The sequence below is a fragment of the Neofelis nebulosa genome, chromosome 2 (genome assembly GCF_028018385.1).
Source record: "Neofelis nebulosa isolate mNeoNeb1 chromosome 2, mNeoNeb1.pri, whole genome shotgun sequence".
Taxonomy (NCBI): domain Eukaryota; kingdom Metazoa; phylum Chordata; class Mammalia; order Carnivora; family Felidae; genus Neofelis; species Neofelis nebulosa.
In genome coordinates this window covers 74,060,825-74,088,747 of record NC_080783.1, presented here as the reverse complement: position 1 = coordinate 74,088,747, position 27,923 = coordinate 74,060,825, and the positions used below count along the sequence as shown (strand labels likewise).

General features: G+C 38.8%; 1 protein-coding gene across 5 annotated transcripts in view; it reads right to left on the bottom strand.

The window, feature by feature from the left end:
• Positions 1-27,923, bottom strand: part of CCDC148 (coiled-coil domain containing 148) — a 253,107-nt gene that overhangs the window by 117,841 nt on the left and 107,343 nt on the right. For all 5 annotated transcript variants that reach the window (XM_058715202.1, XM_058715203.1, XM_058715206.1 and 2 more), the window contains one exon: positions 26,331-26,537. In XM_058715202.1, the coding sequence (XP_058571185.1) occupies positions 26,331-26,537 (207 nt within the window). The remainder of the gene's footprint in view (positions 1-26,330; positions 26,538-27,923) is intronic.

Genomic DNA, 27,923 nt, shown 5'->3' with positions numbered 1-27,923 from the left:
AAGAGAAAGTTAGTCTATTCATAAGGATAGATCTCTAAATTTTCTTGATGACAATACAAGTATAACTCAATGCTTTTTGACACAGATCTGTCTGGCACAATACTATGTATGTACACACACACACACACACACACACACACACCACATACACACAGGCACTCTTTGTGTGGGAGTCCTTTTCCTATTGTAGAAAGCATTCTTAGTATCTTCATAAAAGGTAGAAGCTGACATAGTGGTAGACAGAAGCCACATATGTGTGCTCTATTAGAGAATACCTCCTGAATTTCATTCACACACAGTTTTAGACTTCATAGATGAATCCTGGAGGAAAAGCTCCTGGGGAAAAATGAGTAACTTAGGTGTGATGTGATTCCAGATTTTTAAAATCCCTAAGAGTAAATTATATAGATAACTGCTTAGTATTTACAATAATCAAACATTGTAAACATTTATGACAAACTGCCTTCATGAAACTGACCTATCCTTTTCCACCATAATCATTGTCACCTTCTCTGTCACCAACTAATATAATTAATGATATAGATTTTTATGGTTAATAAGCTACTCTGAGGGGTTTATGTGTACCCTTCTAAACCTTTCAGATAATAATTCACCAGTATATGAGTAGCTTGCAACATATCTATTTTATTAAACTAAAATCACAGAAAATGTTGACTATTTTTAGTTAGGAGTATAGCTATCATTTAAACAACACACCTTATAACCAAACTTAGTGATTTTGTCACAAAAGTGAATTGTTCTTCTCTTTTCTCTGTTATTCTAAACACTTCAGGTCGGAAATTTCAGGTATCTTACATCCTCTTTGCCTCCCTATAGTAAATCAAGTTATATTAATTCATTCCTTGTTATTCTTTTCTTTTCCCTCTCTTCCTGTCCAAGTCCAAAAGGCTAGGTTGATGCTCAGTCTGTTAATATCAGGACCAATTATATGTGAGCTCTGAGAAGACATGAAAATTGCCTGGCAAGCTTAAATACAGCATTCCAAGCGGTTTTCATAAGATCATTTATAGTGGGAATTTCTGGGGAAAGCACAAAGAGCTGTAGCTCAACTTCAGACTTATGAATGATCTTAGAACAAACCTCAGAGCATGTGCTAGAGGTGGAGACAAATATATGGGTCCTAAATCCAAGTTAGTCTCTTCAATGGAAGAGGAGGCTTTCATAACTCCTCCTACATCTCTGGTTTATGGAAGGTGAAGTACAGTCTTGGATGAACAGAATAAAGTATCCTTGAATGAAAGTCAACAAGAAAAAGAGCACAATTACTTCAATGCTTTGGCAATTCTTATCTTTGACACAGATAAGAAAAAGAGTAAAGTCTATAATGCCTTACTCTCCATCAGGTATGAAACTCTCCCAGGCAGAATAGACTCAGTTTCTGATGAAGCTGCAGAAGCCTTGCCCAGAGAGGAAGATGCCAGTTCTGCATGGGCATAGATGTGTGGGGCTTACTGCAGAGGACAGAACACTGAATGCAAGTCTGACATGGGAAATTTATCTTCTTGGGGTACTCAGTCAAGGTTCAAAAAGAGCTTGTCTAGAATCAAGCACACCAACCCTCACATCTCTGCTTCTTCATTGGGAAAGAATGAAATAATGAAACCCAGAATGTGTCTATCTCTTGGGTCTAAAAACCTCGTCCCACAAATTGAAGACTTGGAGACACAAGAAATAGGTTAGTTTTTCTTCTAACTGGAAATTATGTATTTGGAAGAGGCTAGAGAATGTGAGCAGTAAGCCTCTGGCTCTGAACAAAGAATCAAGAAAAAAAAATTGCTTCCTGCACCACAAAGTAGGATTCTAGATCAGCAAACTTCTACATGAGCATTTTATAAAGATCAGGAAGAAATTTAGGTGGGAGTCATACAAACCTGATATAGAAGATGTCAAACTACAAGGAGATGAAGATGGGTAAAAAGTATACATTGTGGTGATAACAGGCATGATATATAGAGAACAACAGTAAAGAATGTGTTTGATGATTATCAGTAGTAAATAATACATCCAGTCCCCAGTAGTAAATAACAATGTCCCCAGACTTCTTCAACCTGTGACTACAAATAAAGTCACATTAACATTTGGGTACAAATTTTACTGCCTCCTTATGCTTACCTCCTCCCATGGGATTGCAGCCCACTGTAAAACGTCCCCAAAGTATTTCTAGAAATTAACAGAGGGTATATTAACAGGTACATGTCTGATGGGCATTTGCCTCTTTCTTACACGTCAGGGGAGGATCTGCCATCTCTACTTTGATCCACTAAGTCTGCAGCTCTTACAAGGGATTTCCTTGCAAGTCATCTGCTGGTGCTCACAAAGCCACCAAACCCTAGAGGTGCTAGCTAGCCCTGCATTCCCTTCAGTTTTTCTGTACCGCAGTGATTCTGGGTTCCTTACAGGAATGCATCATGTTCATTATTCCCTGTTTCAAAGGATTCAAATGCCATGACATCCCTCCACCATCATCTCTCATACATTTGTCTCAGGCACTTGAAAACCTGGATAGATACATGGCATGAGATTACAGAATCAGTTTGGGTTTGGCAGGAACTATCTTTCTCCACTGTCCTCCCTGCAAAATATCACAAGTCCCTTGGAGAGGATTCCAACCTTAGCCACGGACTCTTTCTCAGAGAAGGGGATAGTGTTTTCTCTGTGGCTTTCTGGCCCTTGCTTTGGGCTCAGAGCCTATGGTTGCTGACCTCCATGGCTATGTTTCAGGATAGCAGTTATTCCAATATATAGATGACCCCCATGCTATCTAATTCATAAAGTCTTGCATGGACCATGAAAATGTTACTGGAATATCCGTAGATGTTATTAGCCTCTGCATACAAACAAAGTCCCCTTACTCGAGGCTCTGGCTATTCAACACGTGATCCATGGACCTGCAGCATAGGGATCACCTGAGGCTCATTAGAAAAGCATAATTTCAAACTCTATCCCAGATTGTGCAGTTTGAGGAGATCTCCGGGTGATTCTTGTTTACATCGAAGTATGAGAAGATAGTGTCACAAACTATATCACTAAGTTTTACCATTTTAGAAAATCATGTCACTGACAGCAACACTGCTCATAGATTTGAGTCATGAATATGTACACCTGTATCCATCTGTATCTGCAGCCATCACGGTCACTGTGATTCTACATATAGGTGCAAGTGTCTGACCATGATGTCTTCTGCTGGTGTCACACCCACACATTTGCACACTGAAATACGTATTATTTTACAGTCAATTATTTTACTTTACTCTCCTTTTACATTATGTTAGGGTATTTTATTGATTGCGTTTTCAAGTTCTGTGTGTGTAGGTTGGTTGTATTTTCTATGTATTTCATTTCAGGAGAGTAAGTGAGATTTTATAGAACATTTGTTGCAAATACAGGGCATTGGGTCTGAGGGCATTGACAACCACAGCCACGGTCCATGGGAATACATACACAAGTTTTAAGCAGGGAAGTACACAGCTAGATATTCTGCTTTAGGTCGACCATTCTAGTGGCTATTTGGAGGATAGATTTAGGGTCATAAGGCGGGGGTAGGAGGAATCGATGTGGAAGACTATTACTGCAGTCCAAGAGAGTTAGGAATGGCCATAGACTAGAAGAAAAACTGGGCAGAGAGGATTCTCAGAAACAAGGATGAGAGAATTTCAAGAATAAAGAGGCAAGTCAATAGAGTCAAACAGATTTATATGAATTTGTTTAAATTAGTAGCGAGGTGGCTACAAAACATTTACACAACTGGGAATAACAAGGCCAACTCACTTTGCTGTGGCATGAATATAAAGAAAAAAGGACTCAGAAAAGGAGAAAGTTGAAGGAGCACTTCCTTACTTTTCTCAGAGCAGCATTTTCCCATTTATTCCTATGTCCCTGCAAGTGATCCTGTAGTCTTTAGGAAATGGCAGTGGTAAGACTCTGCAGAATGAATTCTAGTCCCAAATCAAATGCCAAATACGTCACTTCTGACAGGCCAATTTTCTGTGACTCAATGTCCTTATCTGGGGCTTAGGGATAATAATTTTTCTTCTCTCTTAAGACAGCTTTGATGACAGAAATATGTCTGTCAAAGTATTTTGAAAAATTAAGGAAGATAACTAAATTGTGATTGTTATACTGTTTAAATTTCGACAATATAATAGGTTTCCATTCAGATCATCAGTATGCATGAGTGGGAGCCGCGCCACTCACTTCTAGGGAGTAATTAGGTTTTTTCCTTTCTTGAAAAAGAAAGAAAGAAGTTTCTGGTATTAACACTTTTCTATGGCTTCATACTAGGGAATTTATGTGAACAAAGGGCCTAACACTCTATGGCTTTTTGGAGTTTCTCTCTTTTCCCCTCAAATCCCTGTCAATCTAGTTTTATAATCAAAGTACATTCTTTGGAGACCTTTGGTGACAGCTGGAAGTCAGAGTTGCAGTTTGTTATATTTATTCAAAGTATTTTGTAAAAGATTTTTGATGGGGAAATTTTAAATTGAAAAAAAAGTCTCTGGAGAAATTATTATTACTTGGGAAAAATAGAAGTAGTCATGATGACTTTGAAAAGATACATATTGTAGTGAGCATTTTTCCTGCATTGTAAGTTCCAGACAGAATCACCCATGCACATCATTAGCAGTACTTGTTAGTATCCAAAGAAGTTTATGGCTTAAGGATAAATTCACTTTAAAATCAAAGTATTACCATTATACCTATAAATTCCTGACAAGCTTTCTTTCTTTCAGAGAAAGAAAGATGCCTAATTTCTCCAAAAAATTAAGTTGATTTAGTAATAAAAGGATTAACATGTAAAATGGCAATATTTAGTCATAAATTATTCATATAATGTGAATTTTTTAAGAGTCTTATCAGACCAGGATGAGGCATTAGAAGTTTACTGTGTTTGTGTTCAAAGTTGCCTAATTGTACCATTGAGCCAACTTTAAGATTAAGTATGAATTATTACATTGGGTGAGCTGTAACTCCATTCAAACACACAAAATGGCATTTCCATCATCACTGATAAGGACTTTTTGTAGCTATATCAGATACTGTGAACTAAGTAGGCAACGAATATGGTCATTTATACACAGATAATCATGGTTTGGGACCGGCCTTTGAAAAGGTCTCTTGGAGACTCATTTTAGACCTGAGGACACCTTCAGATTGAGAGTGAGGGGATGGAGAACTATTTATCATGCCACTGAAGTCAAAAGAAAGCTGGAGTAGCCATACTTATATCAGACAAACTAGACTTTAAATTAAAGGCTGTAACAAGAGATGAAGAAGGGCATTATTTAATAATTACAGGGTCTATCCATCAGGAAGAGCTAACAATTATAAATGTCTATGCACCGAATACGGGAGCCCCCAAATATATAAAACAATTACTCACAAACATAAGCAACCTTATTGATAAGAATGTGGTAATTGCAGGTGATTTTAACACTCCACTTACAGAAATGGATAGATCATCTAGACACATGGTCAATAAAGAAACAAGGACCCTGAATGGTACATTGGATCAGATGGACTTGACAGATTTATTTAGAACTCTGCATCCCAAAGCAACAGAATATACTTTCTTCTCGAGTGCACATGGAACATTCTCCAAGATAGATCACATACTGGGTCATAAAACAGCCCTTCATAAGTATACAAGAATTGAAATCATACCATGCATACTTTCAGACCACAATGCTATGAAGCTTGAAATCAACCACAGGAAAAAGTCTGGAAAACCTCCAAACGCATGGAGGTTAAAGAACACCCTACTAAAGAATGAATGGGTCAACCAGACAAATTAGAGAAGAAATTAAAAAATATATGGAAACAAACGAAAATGAAAATACAACAATCCAAACACTTTGGGATGCAGCGAAGGCAGTCCTGAGAGGAAAATACATTGCAATTCAGGCCTATCTCAAGAAACAAGAAAAATCCCCAATACAAAATCTAACAGCACACCTAAAGGAAATAGAAGCAGAACAGCAAAGGCAGCCTAAACCCAGCAGCAGAAGAAAAATAATAAAGATCAGAGCAGAAATAACCAATATAGAATCTAAAAAAACCGTAGAGCAGATCAACGAAACCAAGAGTTGTTTTTTTGAAAAAATAAACAAAATTGACAAACCTCTAGCCAGGCTTCTCAAAAAGAAAAGGAAGATGACCCAAATAGATAAAATCATGAATGAAAATGGAATTATTACAACCAATCCCTCAGAGGTACAAGCAATTATCAGGGAATACTATGAAAAATTATATGCCAACAAACTGGACAACCTGGAAGAAATGGACAAATTCCTAAACACCCACACTCTTCCAAAACTCAATCAGGAGGAAATAGAAAGCTTGAACAGACCCATAACCAGCGAAGAAATTGAATCGGTTATCAAAAATCTCCCAACAAATAAGAGTCCAGGACCAGATGGCTTCCCAGGGGAGTTCTACCAGATGTTTAAAGCAGAGATAATACTTATCCTTCTCAAGCTATTCCAAAAAATAGAAAGTGAAGGAAAACTTCCAGACTCATTCTATTAGAGAAGAAATTCATTCTATGAAGCCAGTATTACTTTGATTCCTAAACCAGACAGAGACCCAGTAAAAAAAGAGAACTACAGGCCAATATCCCTGATGAATATGCATGTAAAAATTCTCAATAAGATACTAGCAAATCGAATTCAACAGCATATAAAAGAATTATTCACCATGATCAAGTGGGATTCATTCCTGGGATGCAGGGCTGGTTCAACATTCACAAATCAATCAACGTGATACATCACATTAATAAAAGAAAAGATAAGAACCATATGATCCTGTCAATCGATGCAGAAAAGGCCTTTAACAAAATTCAGCAACCTTTCTTAATAAAAACCTTTGAGAAAGTCGGGATAGAAGGAACACACTTAAACATCATAAAAGCCATTTATGAAAACCCCACAGCTAACATCATCCTCAATGGGGAAAAACTGAGAGTTTTTTCCCTGAGATCAGGAACACGACAGGGATGTCCACTCTCACCGCTGTTGTTTAACATAGGGTTGGAAGTTCTAGCATCAGCAATCAGACAACAAAAGGAAATCAAAGGCATCAAAATTGGCAAAGATGAAGTCAAGCTTTCGCTTTTTGCAGATGACATGATATTATACATGGAAAATCCGATAGACTCCACCAAAAGTCTGCTAGAACTGATCCATGAATTCAGCAAAGTTGCAGGATACAAAATCAATGTACAGAAATCAGTTGCATTCTTATACACTAACAATGAAGCAACAGAAAGACAAATAAAGAAACTGATCCCATTCACAATTGCACCAAGAAGCATAAAATACCTAGGAATAAATCTAACCAAAGATGTAAAAGATCTGTATGCTGAAAACTATAGAAAGCTTATGCAGGTAATTGAAGAAGATATAAAGAAATGGAAAGACATTCCCTGCTCATGGATTGGAAGAATAAATATTGTCAAAATGTCAATACTACCCAAAGCTATCTACACATTCAATGCAATCCCAATCAAAATTGCACCAGCATTCTTCTTGAAACTAGAACAAGCAATCCTAAAATTCATATGGAACCACAAAAGGCCCCGAATAGCCAAAGTAATTTTGAAGAAGAAGACCAAAGCAGGAGGCATCACAATCCCAGACTTTAGCCTCTACTACAAAGCTGTCATCATCAAGACAGCATGGTATTGGCATAAAAACAGACACATAGACCAATGGAATCGAATAGAAACCCCAGAACTAGACCCACAAACGTATGGCCAACTCATCTTTGACAAAGCAGGAAAGAACATCCAATGGAAAAAAGACAGTCTCTTTAACAAATGGTGCTGGGAGAACTGGACAGCAACATGCAGAAGGTTGAAACTAGACCACTTTCTCACACCATTCACAAAAATAAACTCAAAATGGATAAAGGACCTGAATGTGAGACAGGAAACCATCAAAACCTTAGAGGAGAAAGCAGGAAAAGACCTCTCTGACCTCAGCCGTAGCAATCTCTTACTCGGCACATCCCCAAAGGCAAGGGAATTAAAAGCAAAAGTGAATTACTGGGACCTTATGAAGATAAAAAGCTTCTGCACAGCAAAGGAAACAACCAACAAAACTAAAAGGCAACCAACGGAATGGGAAAAGATATTTGCAAATGACACATCGGACAAAGGGCTAGTATCCAAAATCTATAAAGAGCTCATCAAACTCCACACCCGGAAAACAAATAACCCAGTGAAGAAATGGGCAGAAAACATGAATAGACACTTCTCTAAAGAAGACATCCAGATGGCCAACAGGCACATGAAAAGATGTTCAACGTCGCTCCTCATCAGGGAAATACAAATCAAAACCACACTCAGATACCACCTCACGCCAGTCAGAGTGGCCAAAATGAAGAAATCAGGAGACTATAGATGCTGGAGAGGATGTGGAGAGACGGGAACCCTCTTGCACTGTTGGTGGGAATGCAAATTGGTGCAGCCGCTCTGGAAAGCAGTGTGGAGGTTCCTCAGAAAATTAAAAATAGACCTACCCTATGACCCAGCAATAGCACTGCTAGGAATTTATCCAAGGGATACAGGAGTACTGATGCATAGGGGCACTTGTACCCCAATGTTTATAGCAGCACTCTCAACAATAGCCAAATTATGGAAAGAGCCTAAATGTCCATCAACTGATGAATGGATAAAGAAATTGTGGTTTATATACACAATGGAATACTACGTGGCAATGAGAAAAAATGAAATATGGCCTTTTGTAGCAACGTGGATGGAACTGGAGAGTGTGATGCTAAGTGAAATAAGCCATACAGAGAAAGACAGATACCATATGGTTTCACTCTTATGTGGATCCTGAGAAACGTAACAGAAACCCATGGGGGAGGGGAAGGGGGAAAAAAAAAAAGAAGAGGTTAGAGTGGGAGAGAGCCAAAGCATAAGAGACTGTTAAAAACTGAGAACAAACTGAGGGTTGATGGGGGGTGGGAGGGAGGGCAGGGTGGGTGATGGGTATTGAGGAGGGCACCTTTTGGGATGAGCACTGGGTGTTGTATGGAAACCAATTTGACAGTAAATTTCATATATTAAAAAAAAAAAAAGAATACAAGCATTAGCAAGAATTTAGAACAATGGGAGCTTATATACGTAGCTGTTGTAACAGTAAATTGGTGCAGCCCCTTTAAGAAAAAGTGTGGGAGTACCTTGCAAAGTTGTAAATACATATATGCCCTTATCCAGCAATTCACTCTAGGTATTCCCCACAGAAATGTGGTGTAAGGGAACATGTGTAAAAATGTTCACAGCAACATACTTCCTAAAAACTCTAAACATGCAAATGACCCAAATGTCATCAATAGCAAAACAGATCAATAAATTGTGGTAATCTACAGTCACATGCAACAACAAAGTATAGGGGAAAAGATGTCATGCATGATACGATAACATACTATTTGATTCTATTCACAAAATTTCAAATACAGGCAAAGCACAGGGATGCATATCCAGTGGTAAAAGCAGAGAAATGATTATCACAAAAATTGGCTTATACTATTCAGAGGCTGAGGGTTGGTGTCAGGGTAGAGCCTGAGAAGGAAAATGTGGGTAAGAGGCTGAAAGAAAGGGACTAAGAGAAGCACGCAGCCAGGGACTGGGGTGAGGCAGAAGTCTTGAAGAGGAGGGGGCCAAGAAGGGGAACATGTATGGTAGACCTAGAGTGACAAATAAGATGCAGGGGCACCTAGGTGGTTCAGGCAGTTGAGTGTCCGACTTCAGCTCAGGTCATGATCTCACAGCTCATGAGTTCTAGCCCCGCATCGGGTGCTGTGCTGACAGCTCAGAGCCTGGAGCCTGCTTCCAATTCTGTGTCTCCCTCTCTCTCTGCCCCTCCCCACTTGTGCTCTCTTTCTCAAAAATAAATGAGCATTTAAAAAAAATAAAATAAGATGCAGATATGGAAGCTGAGGTGAGTCACAGAGCAAAGGGAGCTGAGGCACAGCAGCAGGCTGAGGGCAGGATAAGCTGGGGTCACCAAAACAAGCTAGGGAAGAAGGAGGCTACCAGCTGGCCAGAACTGGCCACAGGGCATGCTCTGCCAGGCAGTGAAGGTTGTCATTATATATTAACATTTCATACTACCATCTCTAGCCTGGCTAACTGCAAAATCCTCCAAATGGGTTAGCCAGCTTATTCCCTTGCCCCTCTAGCCTATTCTCAAACCCACAGTCAGAGGGATCCTGTTAAGCTGTTTAGGTCAGATCACAGCATTCCTTGCTCACTCCAACCACACTATTCTCATTTCTGTTCGTCAAGAGGCAGGGCCTTTGTACACGCTTCCCTTTGCCTAGATTTGCTGGTTACATTCCCCCTAGATACATAGCTTGTTCTCTCATCTCTTTCAGGTTTTTACTCAATTGTCATCTTCTCTCTAAGGCCTTCCATAGAGTATCTAAACATGCAACAGCACTCTCCCCAGTTTGGGTCCCTTTCTTTGCTTAATCTTTCTGTCACCAATACTTACTACTCTCTTGCACTATATATTTTACTTATATATCTTGTTAGGCATACTAACTTCTATTAGAATGTATCACAAGGGTTGGGATTTAAGGGTCTTTTTCACATTTGACTCCCCTAGTACTTAGAAAAATGCCAGCACATACTCAGCACTCACTTAATATTTGCTAAATGAATGAACAAACCCATCCATCCAGTAATGAAAGCTAGAAACCTGGGTAACTTTTACTCTTTGTTCTCCATTACCCAGCTCTGTCCACTTTCTAAATATCCTTCTACCCCTTCTCTCTATCTCTATTTCCATCACTCTAACTCAGACCACTATCATCTTTCACCCAGACTGTGGCAATAGTTGCCTGACTTCCCTCTCCTCCTCTAGTAGTAGTCTCATAAAATCCATCCTCCCCTAAACTATCAGATTGATCTTAAAACCTGTCGATCTACTAAAACGCTTTGATGGCTCCTTATCACTCCCGGTGACTACAACACCAGCTCCTTGACATTGAGCATCCCTGCAAGATCTAGCACATACTTACCTCTCTAGCCCTCCTCTCGTCATTCTCTAGACCACAATTTATGATCAGGAAACACCAAAATGCTTTAGTATGCCAACAGGTTTCTGATCTGTGGGAGACTGGCTCATCTGTCCCATGTTTAGAATGTCCGTCCTCTCACTTCTCATTTTACCGCCATCCTTTAGGATTGAGTTCAAATGCTTGCCTCTCCCAGGGTTTACTACTGCTGCCTCCCTCTGTATGCTGTGTACCCTCCTCCACGCTCCCATAATTTTCATACATACTCTCCTGTGGCACTTACCACACTCCATAATAACTATATGTTTATGCACCATTCTTTTCTACTGGAATCTAAGATCTTTGCATCCATCTTAGTCATCTCTGTATGCATAGTGCCTATCACAGTTCCTGGCACAGGCAGGTACTCAAAAAATATTAGGTGACCGAGTAAATGAGTGATTTAGGCTATACACAAAGAAATTTTTGTAATAATCACTAAGGAAATTAGAAACAATCAACTTGTGTCACTTTCAGATACTCAGGCATTCAACATATGTCTATTACAAATTCCATCTTTTGTGAAAGTAAAGAAATAGGCACAGAGCCCAGAAGAATCACTTTTAACATGTCTCTTATGGTTCTTTCATGCCCAGAAATTTGATTCTCTTTATTATAAATGCCGCAGGCACCAACAGATCACTTTTCTCATTTTTTGTTCAACTCTATCCCTTCACTACTCTGCCTCTCTCACTCACAAAAAAGAATTTCCAGCAAGCCACCATAACCAAATGTAACATTTGTCATAGTGAGACAATATAGGAGAAACTCAATATACATTATTTTAGACATTTACAAAATGGGAATTTTCTCAAGTAGTCTGCAGTGAAAATAGGCTAATGGGAATTCACTGGGTAAGAATCAGCCTGGTAACAACAGACAAGTAGTCATTGTGTTCAGAGAACTAAATTCTCCACTAGGTAGAAATGTACTTATGTACCATAGATATCATAACAGATATGTCCTTCAATGACTAATATATTTAATTTCTCCATTACTACCCAGAGAGATCTATAAAAATACACGGCACATTAAAAAGATGACCTCATTTGTCCATTTGTAACCTGTTAATCTTAAACTTGAAATTCTTTTGATAAAAGATTTCCTGTTCCTTCTGGAGCTAAAAGCAAGGAATCAGGACTAGGTTTTTCTACCCAATTATCCTCTCGTTCACTGCCTAAAGTTTCCCTAATCAAACAATGCCAAGGTAAAAGGGCAAACTATAAAAAGCAGATAGATCTGCCCTCTGAGTTTCTAGTTGGAGAAAAGTATATATAGAAACCAGAATGAGCTCTGGAGTTACAAAAACCATGACAATTGTCTCAGAAAGACTTGGATGAGTTAATACCATAAACTGATTTTAAAATGCAAAATTTTTTTAACATTGAAAAACCATAAAAGCCAGGTGTGAACAGCATGAAATGCAAGTAGATTATCAGAGAACCTTGTGTATACAAAGTGTGTATTAGAATCTTGTCTATACAAGATTCTTCCCGTAGCATTTTTTTTAAATTAAAGTCAATTTTATACAAATATAATTTATTCAAGGGTATATGAAGTCAATACTGGGCTTTTTGAGTACCTATGATGGATTATAATTGGAGTCAGACACTAGTGACACAAAGATGAATAAAATGTGTATCCTTGTCTTCATATGTTTAGAGTCCAGCAATAGACATACAAACATTACATCAGATGAAATAAATGCAATATGTGAGATGAACACGGGGAGAAGAACAGTGTGGAATGGGGGAAGGAAGAGCACATTTATCTATTGCATTACATATAAAAATCAGATCTCTAGAGAAAGTTGCACTGTTAATATTACCATTGTATATGATACAAAAGGAACCAGCATGCCTTATACTTATCTACATATTAAAATGTGCCATATAAAAGTGCTAATAGTCAGCTGTTTCTGACCTACAAAAACAGCAATTTGACATGATTTAACCTATGAGTTTTTTAAAACAAATTTTCATGTATTTATTCCACAAATATTTGGTTATCACGTAGCAAGTGCAAGTGGAAGAGGCATGGAGAGAAGAACAGATGGAACCAATGGGGACTGAGAGAAGCTAAGACCATAGTTACCATTTAACCAAACCTATTTTTTTCTTGAGATCTTCCCTAAAATAAACCATCGACTCAACCCTCCAAGAGAATGATACAGCTCCAAGGTCCCTGTGTCTGTCCTTACAGATAATAAGCTTTTGTGAGAATGCCTGAAGCAGAAGTAGAGTCTTAGGGAGCCAGGTACCCCAAATCCCTTGCTGGTAACTCACAGTCATAGTCTGCTGATTATCCCTCATATTTATTCTCCCCTTCTTTCATAGTAATGACCTTTTAACTTTGGGCTGGACATCAACCACCTCAAACAGCCCATATTGTTCACCTTGCAGTCATGTCTGACAGTTGTGAAAAAGTGCTGGTTTATGAGACACTAAGTGGAACCAGAGTGTGCAATTTCTGGAAAGTAAATTTCAGGGGAAGTGATGTGGCCTTCTCCTCTTCCTGCTGATTAGGGAAGTCCCTCCTTCTCCAGCTTCTATGGTTTTCTTTTTGCAAGGAGATCATATAATTGAAATCACATAGTATGGAACCTTTGTGTGTGGCATTTTCCACTTAGCATAATACCTTTGAGATTTGTCCATTTTTTGTGTGTATCAGTAGTTCGTTACTTTTACTGCTAAGTAATAATCCATCGTATGGAAGTACCATGGTTTGTTTATCCTTTCCCCAGTTGAGGGCATTGGAGTCTTGGAGTTGCTTCCAGTTTTAGCAATGAAAAATAGAGCTGCTGCATGTGTTTACTTATATATTTTTGTGTGAACATAGGTTTTCATTTTACATAAATAAACATCTAGGAGTAGGATTGCTGGGGTATTGTGGTAAGTGTATGTTTAACAGCATACGTAACTGCAGAAATCTTTTACAAAGTGACTGTATCATTTTGCATCCCCACCAGCAATGTAAGCAAATTCAAGATGTTCCACATCTTTGTCAATATTTGGTATGGTCAGATTTTTATTTTAGGCTTTTCAATAGGTTATATAGTGATATCCCATTGTGGTTTTAATTTGCATTTCTCTAGTGACTAAAGATATTGAGCATCTTTTCATGTCCTATTTGCCAAATATCTTTTTTTGTGAAGTAACTTTCTTTTTTATTGAGTTGTTTACTTGTTAAGTTTTGAAAATTCTTCATTAACTCTGATTCAAGCCCTTCATCAGATATGTGATTTGCAAATATTTTCTCCTAGTGGGAGGCCTGTCTTTATTGTCTTCACAATGAGTAGAAGTTCTTAATTTTGAGAAAGTCCAATTTATCAACTTTTTCTACTAGGGATAGTGCATTTGGTGTTGTGTTTAAGAAATCTTTTTCCAATCCAAAGTCATAAAGATTTTCTCCTTTACTGTCTTTTCCTGTGTTTTATAGTTTTCAGTTTTACATTTAGGTCCATTTTGAGCTAATTTTTGTATAGAGCACAAGGTATGTATCAAGGTTCATTTCTTTTTGCATCTGGGTATTTAATGGCTCCCACATCACTTGTTTATAAGACTACTCTTTCTCCATTGAATTAACTTTGTGTCTTTGTTGAAAATCACCTGAACACTGATGTGTGGGTCTATTTCTGGATTCTCTATCCTGTTAAATGAGACACACTTAAATTTTTTTTAGTAAATATATTTTTATTTTTAATAGGAATTTAAAAAATACTGGCTTTCCAACCCCAAGTTGTGTTTTCTTCTCTTAAATTACCTAGTGCTCGTGGTTATCATTGCCTAAAGTTGTATTGCATAAACTCACTCTAAAATGCAAACAGACAATATATGTCATATCCAATATCCTCATTTGTAAAACATCTTATGAGATTTTTTTCTGATTTGCCACTGAAAAAAAAGGCATTCATTATAAAGAACATTAAAAAGTACAGCCTCTTTTAGACTTTACAAAATAGACCCCAATGCAGATAAATGCACTTTTTAAAACTAAGACATTTTAAGAATAGGGCTAGCTTGATTATTTTACTTGGAACTAATACATAGATTCATCAAGTCCCCAGGCCTTGTGGAATTTCAATTAGCTACCTGCCAAGAGCCACAGATAGCATAATATAGCTGTATAGAGGAAATGCCATCTGCCTCTGTGAACAAAAATCACTCTAGCATTGATGCCTATGGTTCCTCAGAGCTCTCTTGATTATGCCAATATTATGCCCATGGTTAACCACAGAGAACTTCTCTGTGAATGTCCCCAACTGCAGAGACTATAGGGAAGCCAGTAATGTGAGGGATTCATAGATAACATTGATTATGCTGATGGTGCATGGCACAGTTGACCACACCAAGACATTGATAAACAAATGCCCTAAATTGGCAGAAACTACTGAATCCTTGCCAGATCCTGTGATAGACTAGTCATCTAAGTTTTTCCAGTGTCTTGGGTTTTTTTTTTTTCCTTTTCTGATTAAGGAAGCATGTAATGTGAGCTTCGTTAATGCCCAAGAAGAAATTTCTTTTATCTTTAATTACCAAGGGAAAAAAACCTGAGATGATGTCACATTTATAAATGGAAATGACTTACAACTATAAATATTAATAGACTGTTATCATGTGATGAAAGCATCCTTTCCCTTTGGCAGGTGGTCACTCAGCCCATGTGACTTATGGCTAAGCTTTCTGTGGTCACCTCCCCCTTTATGATGATCCTATACAAGGTACTGTGTGCCTGTAGGATCACTTCCAGCTTGAACCAGGTAAGTGGTGGGTCCTTATTGATTCTGACGCCTGCTCATCTTAACCTGCAGTCAGCAAGCAGGCAAGTTAGAGCAGCATAGCAAAACCCAGACACCTTCTGGGCCAGAGTTATTAGGTGCATACATCAGAATACACCCTAGTTAAAGAAGAAAAGTATTAATGGCAGGATTGTGGAAAGTTCATGAAGTCTTTGGAAGGGTCAGAGAAGCAAGTTCTAGACAAAGCTTCCAGGAATAACATCCAGAACCACATATCACAGTTGGTGAGGTCACACTGATTCTGGCACAATTGGGAAGTTGCTGCCATCACCACTGACCTCAGGACATGCTACCTTTGCTCTTGATCACACCAACAAAATGGATCTCCACGCCATATCTGTCCCTCCACATACCTTGTTTCCCTTTACCTTTTGTTTCAGGACTGTGATTATCATGTGCCTCGATATTATTTCCTTTGTATTTATCCATCTTGGGGTTTGCTAAACTTCTTGAAAAAATACATTGATGTTGCTCATCCAGTTTGGTAAGTTCTTGGATGTTATTTCTTGAATATTGCCTCTGTCTCATTTTCTCTCTCCTCTTTTTGGGACTTTAATTACATGTATATAAAAACTTTTACTATGTTCCATATTTCTCTTATGCTCTCTATTCTGCTTTTCATTTTATTATTTTCTCTTTATATGCTTCAGTTTGAATATTTTCTATTGATCTGTCTTCAAGTTCACTAATTCTTCTGCTATGTCTAATCTGATCTTAAAGCTTATCCACTGAGTCCTTAATTTTAGGTATTATATTTTGCATTTCTAGAATGTATTTTTTTCCTTTTAATTCTGAGTCTGTTTTATTCCTTGATTATCTATCAGTTGCTTTTCCTGTTTCTTTGAATGTTTGATCATTTTTATTGTGGGCTGGACATTGTAATAGATCTATCCAATGGTCTCTAGATTATATTACTTTTCTCTAAATAGTGTTTTGTCTTTAGTCTGGAAGGCAGTTAAATTGACAGGGAATCTCCTGAATCTTGTTGATGCTTTATTTTTACTTTTCTTAAGCCAGGTATGTTTCAGTTTTATCTATAATCTTATAGTATAGCCCATACTTCTAAAACATTGTCTCTCTAGAGGTACAATTGAATGTCTGGAGTGTTCACCAAGATGTCTCTACTTTGGCTGGGGTAGAATTCAAATACGTGCCCCTCCCCAAAACTGTATGACCTTTGAAATCTCTATTCAGTTCTCAGCCTTGAGTAGTTGTTCTCTCTTAGCCTTTTGGTGTCTCACTTTGTGCATTCAGAGCTTATAGGTTGGCTAAGGACCCATGAGGTATTTTTATATGCATTTTGAGGACTCTTTATCTTCCATTCCTTTATCTCTAGTACCCTATACCTCAAGATATCCCTTCGCAGCCTAAACTCCAATATCTGCTTCCTTCACTTGTCAAGACTATAATTTTCAGGGCGCCTGGGTGGCTCAGTCAGTGGAGTGTCTGACTCTTGATTTCGGCTCAGGTCATTATTTCACAGTTCATGAAATTGAGCCCTGTGTCGAGCTCTGTGCTGACAGTGTGGAGCCTGCTTGGGATTCTCTCTCTCTCTCTGCCCCTCTCCCACTTGTGTTCTCTCTCGAAAAAAAAAAAAATAAATAAATAAATGTTAAAAAAAAGACTATAATTTTCTACGTGGGTTACACTTCCCTCCACCTTATATTGAAAAAAACTGTTATAAAGAAATCTAGAGCGAATATAGGGTTCACCTTCAAAGTTTCTCTTATTTTAAGAATTTTATCTATGCACTTTTTGTTCAATTCCCGAAAATGTTTTTTTTTTAAATATTTTGCTCAATTTTTATAGTTGTTTACCATATCAACTATTCATTATCACTGAAATAGGAGCTGAAAAAACCCTCTACTTTACATTAGGTACCATTCATCATCTGATTTGTGAAACTCAAGTCTAAGTCTATTCTCCATCAGCAAAGAAGCCTGAAATCTGTGGAGAAGGAAGATTGTAGAAGGGGTTGATGCTATGAGAAACTATCAAAATGTGAAAAGGGTGCCAAATTATATTTACTCAAAAGAGTATTTTCTATCCCATTACTATCTGATTCCCTAACTACTGTGTCTTCTTGATCAGGTCAGACAATCAGCTAGAGATGCAGCAAGGAGCACAAAAGTAAGATGAATCGGAGAAGAGTGGAGAAGTGCATGGTAACTTTGTTTATGCCTAAAATGTACCTTTTATGGTTACCAGGTTTTATTTTTAAAACCGCATTTCAGATTTCAGCATATTCCATATTGACAATTATGACTTATACTTCACCCCTTAATGACTTTGCACATCCACATGTTTCTACAGCTAGCTTTCTCATAAATAAGGTAGAAAGAAGGTAGTGGAAATAGTACTATATCAGGAAGTATTGAGAAGGTGGGGGTAATTCCTAAGGCTTATTATATACTTTGCTTTAGCAACAGTTGCTGAATACCTACAATATTCCAAGCACCAAGCACAGGGTGTGGTGGGTTGGGATGGGACATGAAGGAATAAGGAAGTTGGAGTGAGTATATGTTATACCAAGATGAATAAGATGGGGTTGCAGTTGTGTAGTAGACATAGATTTTCCAGTGTGCCATAACCACTATTAGGTCAGGGTTATATATAAGGGGTTAGGGAGAACCAAGAATGGATTGAATCTGGCCAGGGACTCAAGAAAGTCTTCCTGTAGCAGACATTTAAGATGAATCTTGAAGAAGAGTGAGACTTAGCCAGACAAAAAAAGGTAAGAGAGGCATTCCAGGCAAAATCAATGATAGCAGGGACCTAGAAAAGCAAGCCAGGAAGTGTGGCCATTGTTATAAGCAAAGGGTGCCACCAAGGAATTGTCCTGAAGGGAAGGTAGCTCAAACTGCATTTTAGATAGAGCATTCTGCATGCAGCTTAGGGGGAAAAATTCAGAAGGGCAGGATGTGAAGCATAGCCATTAGACCACTACTGCAATAGTCCAGGAACTGGCCTTTCTAGTGACAGAAAGAAAGATGTGGAGAGTTAAGGTGTAAAATTTCCAAAGGTGGTAAATAGCTACGGGGGTGCGTGAGGGAGAAGAGGAAGCTAAGTTTTAAGAAAAAAAAGTGCAAATTTACTGAAGGGAAACAAAAATACCTATTTTGGACACTGACTCTGATGCATGTGTAGACTTTGCAGTTGATGTAATTGGTAGGCAGCTGGATAAATAAGATTCAAGAGAGAGCTGCTCAGAGATGGTGGAGGTGGGGAGGAGATTGAAGAATACTTAGCATATAAAGGTAGGTAAAAAACCTGAGAGGGATTAGGAACCAGTGAAGTAATGAAAGAAGAATAAAGAGGAAGGATAGAAACCTGAGGATAGCAGGGTTTTAGGATTGTGCAGACAATGACAAATGCACACACAGACTAAGTATTCCTCAAAGATATGGGAAACAGAATAATATTTTAGAAGCTGAAATAATATTTTAGAACAAAGGGTACGTGGTCAACAGTGAGAAATGAAGCAGAGGTCTACTAAGATAAGGATGCTAGAGCACTGACAGGATTAGGTAATTGGGAGGTCACTGGTGACCTTGGGGAGAGGAGAGGATCTTGACAGAGTAGGGCAGTCAGAAGTCCTGAGAAAATACAGATTATTCTTTCAAGTGCTTGATTTCAAAGAAAAGGTTAGAAATTAGGAGGTGCCCAGGAGCTGGAGGATGATTTAGAGTCAAGAGAAGGTTTGATTTGAATAAGAAAGACTTAGCCATATTTATGGGCTGGGAGAAATACCCACATAATAAGAAAGAAAATAATCAAAGGAGATAATCAGTAGAATCAAGTTTCTAAAGTGTTTAGATGGGTCAGAGTCCCAAACACTGGCAGAAGGACTGGATATCAACATGTAGAAAGCATCACATCCTGCATCAGGAGGAAAGTGGGGGATTAGCAGAAGGCATAAAGACATAGGGTAGGGGGCAGGAATTAGGGATCTATCTCATAACTCCATGATTTCATTTTTTTTGATAAAGTAGGAGGTAAGTTGCCTCCTCGGGGCATGAAGGGGAGGGTGTATGGTACTAGGTAAGGTTACTGAAAGGATTGGTGACCTTTTGAAATAGTCATAAGAGGAACGGGGAGAATTGGCAAACTAAGGACAGGACTAAGGTCTCTCGTGTGGCATTCAGAGTCCAGGTGAAGGTGACTTTTCCTTAGTAGCACTTGGCCACCCAGCATGGATGCAGAGAAAGTCAACCGTAAAGCAGATCTGGGAATGAGGTTTCCCAGCCATGGCGTAGACAAGCATGCCAAAAATCAAGCGCACAGCTAACAGAGTGGTCTAGGCTGGATGGTGAGGAGGGGCTGGTGGTCTGAGAGAATTTAGGGGATCAAAGAGTGGGTTTGGTGGTAGCAGGAGAATGAGAACTCTTCTTCCCTGTTTTCTTCTCGCCGCTCAGGTGAGAGGCCTGCACTCGCTACCACATCCATTACTGATAGAAAGCCAAAATAAAACAGAGAAGGAGGGAAAGAGAGAGAGAAAACTCATTATTGCAAAATTCCTTTAATGCTTTTCTTTAAAGGCACGAGTCATCTAAATCATCCCCCAAGAGGCTTTTTAAATTCCAAGACTAAGAACAAAATTATGGTTAAACATTTAATTGATGTTTATTATAGCTAGCATGTTAGTTTTAGAAAGGTCAAATATATGATACAATGAAGTAATATTTTTCAGATTCTGTAGGTCTATTTTATAGTGCACTGGGGCTCGCAGTATAATAAATATCTTCTATTATTTTGTAAGATTCTTGTATGCAAAGCTATGTAGGGCCAAGATAATTTTGAATTTCAAGTCAAATGAGCTGGCATGAACCTTAGGCAAGTCACTTTATCTTTCAGGACTTTAGGTTTTAGACTTGTAAAATGAAGGATGGGGGTAAATTTCAAGTTTCCTTCCAGGTAAAAACAAAATGAGTATAATTTAATATTTTAAATTACTATAGAATTGATAGGATTACTCCTTTTCTGTTATGATATACTAGTGTTCACAGCTATAATTTATTAAGCCTCAGTCCTCGATCAGGAACACAAACTCAAATGATAACACCATCTCTATGGGAAATAGAATCCATTTTGTATCACAGTTTACATTATGTTCCACCATCCTCTGCTCACATTTACTTTTCGGAAACTTCGTTTCCAAAGGTTCAGAGATATTTGTTCACCATCTTGTGACCATGGCTGTCTGAGGAGGCACCATATTATATTGCTTCCAAAAACCAAGCCCCTGATTTCACTGGGTAGGTACTCCGTTGCAGCAAACACTGCACATCTCAGGTTTTTCACTGGAGGTAACGTGACAAAATGACTATAAAGCATCTATTAGAATGCCTGAAATGTAGGGAACACTCCACAGTGTATACACAATACACTGAACAGCATTACATGTGAGAAATAATCAAAACACAGCATTATTGTTGTCCCCCACTTAGAGATTTCTCCTGCCACGAGATGAAAACTAAGCAGAACCCATAACTCACCCATGTTACAAAGGGGCCCACAGTCATAAGTCACAAAATACAGTCTTGACTCAAAATTAAATGGTCTGGTTCCAAGAGATTCATCAACTCTTCCCTTTTATTCAGATGATGACATCTCCTTTCATTCCCTAGATGCTTAGACAGTCAGAGTGCACGGGCAGGAGGGAAAAGGGGACAAGATGTACAGAAGAGGACAGCAGAGTTCTCATGAGATTGGTGACCAATGCCATCCCAAGTAAACCTGGCAGGTGGTTAATGCTGACTCTTGCCCTCCTACCAGTTTTGTTCTCTTGATTGATAGCTGGGCTGTTTCTGGAAAAATTTCCCTAATGTGGGTCATGTACATTGTCTAACTACTTCTCTTCCACCTATCAGGTTCCCATTTATTGCTATTCCACCCCACTTTTTTGGGGGGAATCCCCTCTCCTTTGGCAGGAGCCCTGTTGGACAGAAAAATCTCAAGCAGGATGCCTTTGAAAATGACCCTGTGCCATTAGCCAATGATTTCTTAAATAGAGCACATGAAAAATTGATAAATAGTATTTCATGAGGACGTTCAGCTTCCATTAAGAATGTAAGAAGCTGGAAAGATTGTTGCCTCCCACTTGAAGCACAAGAAAAACCTGAATAGCCTACATCAGAACTTCTCTTGAACCCATCAGAGAGCTGAGGTCAGAGGGCAAATAAACCTGAAATTTACAGAAAGGCAGATGTCTCCAAGGAGAGAAGCAATGTGGAAACTGGCTTACTTGAGACAGAGCACCTGGGAAAGACACAGCTACTGTAGAAGTGGGTAAGAAGATTGCAGCTAATCGTCTGTAATGGGTTAATAGTTAAATTTTTACAATTTGCTGCTGTCATAGATGTGAGAGTATAGAACCCGTGAAAGTTATAGACATAAGGGGAATTTACACCCCCTCACAGGCTTTTTCTCCACAAACTTCACAGAAAGCTCCTAAGAAAGGTCAGAGTCAGGGGAGGTGTGCAGAGGAAGCCTCTTATGTTAGCACAGGTCTAAGAGATATGAACAAAACCCCTATAGAACAAAAACCGCTGGGGTGCCTGAGTTGTTCAGTCGGTTGACACTCAGGTCATGACTGTTTGAGCCCTGTATCTGGCTCTCTGCTGTCTGTCTGTCTGTCTGTCTGTCTCTCTCTCTCTCTCTCTCTCTCTCTCTCTCTCTCTCTCTCTCTCACACACACACACACACACACACACACACAAAACTCTTTTTCTCTCACAAACATAAAAATAAACCTTAAAAAAAAAAGCCCCTGGGGGGGCGGTTAGTAAGGGATGTAGACCCATTATAGCCGGGAAAAAAACAAAAAACAAAACAAAAGAAACCCACCTCTCTTGGGTGGGAGGGGGCAGGAAGATCTCTCCCACACAAGAACCACCATGACCCGAGGCAGAGTTTGTCTGCCATGGGGTGGAGGGCAGGATCACCAAGCAGGTTCTAGTCCCAAGACCAAGAGACAAAAATCTTGCCTGAGACTGAAGCTGAACCGAAAAAGCAGAATGCCTCTCCCCTACCAGGCCAGCAAGTGTCTAGTAAGAATCTACTGCAGGGGAAGGAACAACAGTGGCAAGTGTCTCCCAGGCACAGGCTCACAGGGGAAGCTTAAAGCCCACGCCCACCATAAGCAAAGTAACACAAATTGCCAAAAACTGAAAATAGGTCATAAATGGATAAACTGTGCTTAAACCCAGACATGGAATACTACTCAGCAATAAAAAGGAGTTAATTATTAATACACATAACAACATGGCTAGATCATAAATGTATTATGCTAAGTGAAAAAAGCTAGACCCAAAAGTCCACATACTGTATGGTTATGTTCCTGTGACATTCTGAAACAGCCAAAAGTATAGGGATAGAGATCAGTAGTTGCCAAAGGCTGAAGGTGGGTGTGGGGTTGAGTACAAAGGGGCATGAAGGATTTCTGAAGGGTGATGAAGCAGTCTATACCTTGCTTGTGGTGGTAATTACATGTCACGCATTTGTCAAAACTCATGGAACTGTACGCTAACTATAAAAGGGTGATTTTACTGCATAAACTTATATGTCAGACATTTAAGTTAAAAAAAAAAGAATTTCATTAAAATTAAGAACTGTTTGTTTATCAAAGGACACCATTAAAAGCGTGAAAAGTCACAGAAAAAAAAAAAAGAACTTGCATGCAGAATGTATAAAGAACACACAGATGAATAAGATAAAACAGACAATCCAATAGAAAAACAGGCAAAAGTCTTGAATGGGCATCTCACAGGAGCGGATATCAAATGGTCAATATGCAAATGGAAAGTTGCTCATAATCTATTCTGAATGTAGATGAAAAGCACATAGAGGTACCACTACACATACACAAGATTAGCTACAAGTAAAGATTGGCACTCCCAGTGTTGGTGAGGATGTGGAGCAATTGAAACTGGTTGAAAATGGGTATAACCACTTTGGAAAACTATTTGGCTGTATTTTCTAAAGCCAAACACACCTGATCCAGCAGTCCTACTCCCAGGCATTTATCCAATAGAAACGAGTGTATATGTCTACCCTAAGACATGTTCAAGGGTGTTCACACAGCACTGTTATCATGAGAGCAAAAGCCTGGAGACAACACAAATTTCCATTAACAGGATAACATATAAATAAATTGTGGGACATATCTACAATGAAATACTACCCAGCTATAAAGAAAAACAAACAATTCCAACATGCAACAAGAATGAAACTTAACAGATATGATGAATGAAAGAAGTACAAAAGAGTATACATACTGTGTGCTTTGAGTTGTATGAAATTCATGAATAAGCAAAACTAATTTATGGTGATAAATTCAGAATAGGGATTATGGGTATGGGTAATATATACTTAAAAGAGGCATGAGGGAAGCTGAGCTGCAGAAAATGTTATATATTTTGATCTCAGTGGTTTTTACATGGGTAATATATATTTGTAAAATTTCATTCAATTGCACACTTATGTTTCTGTGCTTTACTGCATGCATGTTTACCTCAGTGCAATACAATAAAAAGAAAATATCCCCCACAGAGTAGCTGAAAGGCTAATGACAATGTGTGCAAATTTAATACAAAAAGACTATGAGTATATAAAGACTTGTCCCAGTCCCTGACCCCTGTGTGTTTCTTATCAGCCACAGATGGAGAAGAAACGAGCATTAGATCTCTAGCCCATGGTAGATTAGACTTGATGCAGCTTCTATTCCTTCTAGGTCCCAAGTTTACACAATGCCCAAAATAATATCTTTTTGTTTACAAAAAATGCAGAGCAGGCATTTTTCCTCTAATTTTTTTTTTTTTTTTTTTGGTTTTGTTTGTTTGTTTGTTTCACAGAGAGAGCATGAGTCAGGGAGGGGCCAAAAGAGAGGAAGAGAGAATTTTAAGCAGGCTCCACACTCACCATGGAGCTCAATGCTAGGCTCAATCCACAACCCTGGGATCATGACCTGAGTGAAAATCAAGAGTCAGCCACTCAACCAACTGAGCCACTTAGGTGCCCCTCCTCTAATGTTTTAAAAGGGACATTTGGGGGCGCCTGGGTGGCGCAGTCGGTTAAGCGTCCGACTTCGGCCAGGTCACGATCTTGCGGTCTGTGAGTTCGAGCCCCACGTCGGGCTCTGGGCTGATGGCTCGGAGCCTGTTTCTGATTCTGTGTCTCCCTCTCTCTCTGACCCTCCCCCGCTCATGCTCTGTCTCTCTCTGTCCCAAAAATAAATAAAAAACGTTGAAAAAAAAAATTTAAAAAAAATAAAATAAAATAAATAAATAAATAAAAGGGACATTTGTTTTTATAGCTATTTTTATATTTCATAGCTATTTTACAGCTATTAATTGCTATAGTGTAACACCTACCAGGTTATCTTTTTTCTACCAATAGAATCAAACTTGTTGCTCTATCATTCCCCTACCACATCGTTTATCAGTAAATAAAGATTTGTGTACTTTACTGTGTGTATGCTGTACCTCAATACAATTTGTTTTTAATGGTCCTGCCAACAACATTCCACATGGGGCCTCCAGGACTCGTGCACTATGGGGAATGCAGTTATTCCCAACACAGAGGCCATCCTTGTTTTCAATTCTGCCATGGAGGCAGCTCCTCTATTCCCCTGTAAGCATCAGACACCAATCTTTAAGCTCCAGCTGCAGGAGATGCCCCCTAAACTCTCCAAGCCACCCTGGAGGCCCCTCGCTGGGTGTGAGGAAGAGGAACACCCCATCCGTTCCCTCTTTCACTTTGTTGAAGGCTCTTACACAGCCCATCGAGATCTCCTCAACATATCTCTTCACAAATCCTCTCTTTTTTTTTTCATAATTTTACCTTTTTTACATCTTTAGTGTGAATGAGAGGTCCCAGGGTGTTTGAGCCAGAATCAGACTTGACTTTATGGTTACATTCTACATTTCATCCAGCACCTGTCTCTGGTGTGCAGCATTTGTGGTTCGTGTTGGATATCTCTCAATCCAAACATAAACATGAACCTCTTGGTTCTTGGTAACTTCCACTTGAACCATATGAAATTTTTGATTGTTGAAGACTGTTGATCTAAAAGAATCACAATTTCATATGGTTCAAACTAACAATTTTTAGATTTTTTTAAATGTTTATTTATTTTTGAGAGAGAGAGAGACAGAGCACAAGTGGGGAAGGGACAGAGAGAGAGGGGGACAGAGAATCTGAGGCAGGCTTCAGGCTCCGAGCTGTCAGCACAGAGCCCAGTATGGGTCTCGAACCCACAGACTGCGAGATCATGACCTGAGCTGAAGTCGGATACTTAACCACCCAGGTGCCCCTCAAACTAACAATTTTATTGAAAATTAAATTTTTAGAGAAACTGAACTTTAGGTTCGGTTTGAACAAAAGGGAAAGTGGGTTCTTAAATGAATACCAGGGCAAATCCTGAAACACCTTTAGCAGAGCACCTCACCTTGGCTTTCAGATGAGCACACAGTTCCTGTTGCTTTCTCCTATCCTTTGCCAACGTTCCCTCCATGGCATGTGCTGCACAGGCCTCAGCAAGTGTCAGTACGGCCTTCTTCATAAAGTCTCTCCTGTTCTTATTCCAATTTGATATCAGGATCCTTCGCTGCTCCCTAGCAAAGCGATACTGATCACAATATTTCTCATGTTCTACCTGATAAGAGATGGTAAACACTTATTATGAAACTGAGCCTGTGCTTTATGTCATTGTTACAAAAATGAATTATAACCAATGATTTTGAAAAATTGGGGACAAACATCTTAATATTAAATGTAGCAACCAGGACAAAGTACCAGTCCTGTAGTTCTGAGCTTATGGCTAACTGGTGACTAAGGACCAGCTTATAAGTCCTAGTTTCCTCGTATAAGATAGAGTCTGATGAGGCAGCCTTAACACAACTTCCACATCTATGTGGCAATGAACCTATGAACAGAAAGCATTGCTTCCCCTACATATAATTTCAAAAATACTCCATCTTAATTTTTTTTAACATTTATTCATTTTTGAGAGACAGAGCATGAGTAGGGGAGGGGCAGGGAGACAGGGAGACAGAATCAGAAGCATGTTCCAGGCTCTGAGCTGTCAGCACAGAGCCCGATGCAGGGCTCGAACTCATCAACCGTGAGATCATGACCAGAGCAGATGTCAGATGCTGAACCGACTGAGCCACAGAGGCACCCCCAAAATACTCCATCTTTAAATCAGATTGGGTATCTTAACAATTACTTAAAGTTCATCAGTTAGGTACATGCTAATAAGCATAAACTTCTATGATAACCCTAAAAATTCAGTCTGCCCTTGATTACTGAATGTCCAGGTGTTTGTATGCCTAAACTTGAAGGAATTCCAGCAATGATGTTAGCTCTTCCCATCCTGCACTCCTGATGGACATGACATTCTCACATGGGTACTGGTAGTTCCTGTTGGCAATGCATCCCAACCATGGGAGACCTCAGAGCTCTGAGGGAAAGAATAAGAATGGAGATTGCCTGAGTGCCTGAGTAGTTTGAAAAATCTTTGTAGGTGATTCTGAAATGCTCCTTATATAAAGTTGTGTCTCCTGAAGTTGAGAGCCACACTGACCTACATAATTCTTTATCTTGCTAGTATAGACCACATCTCTGAATTTGGTACATTATTTAGCCCCTAAACAGCAGGAGAAAAGAATCTAGCAAGTAGGATAAGGTTGTCCTAAAATAATAATTTAGGTATGGTTAATCAGGGACATGATAAAACAAGCTATGGCTTCAATTAAACCAAATATCAGCTACCAAAATCTCTTCTGGAAACTTCTGAACTTTGTTCCTAAAAGCCAAAAATATACTTAAAATCTGTCAAACACTAAGAAAGGAAGCATATACCATGCAGAAATGCATACTAATGAGTCCAATATAAGAAGTGAGCATAAAAATCTTTATCATGTTAATAGCAGGTAAACATAAAAATTTACAAACTTAAAAATGACAGCTGGTCAGAGAAACAAATAGAATCAACAGGGAATAAAGAGGAAGATCTAATTTAATAAACTAAGACCAAAAG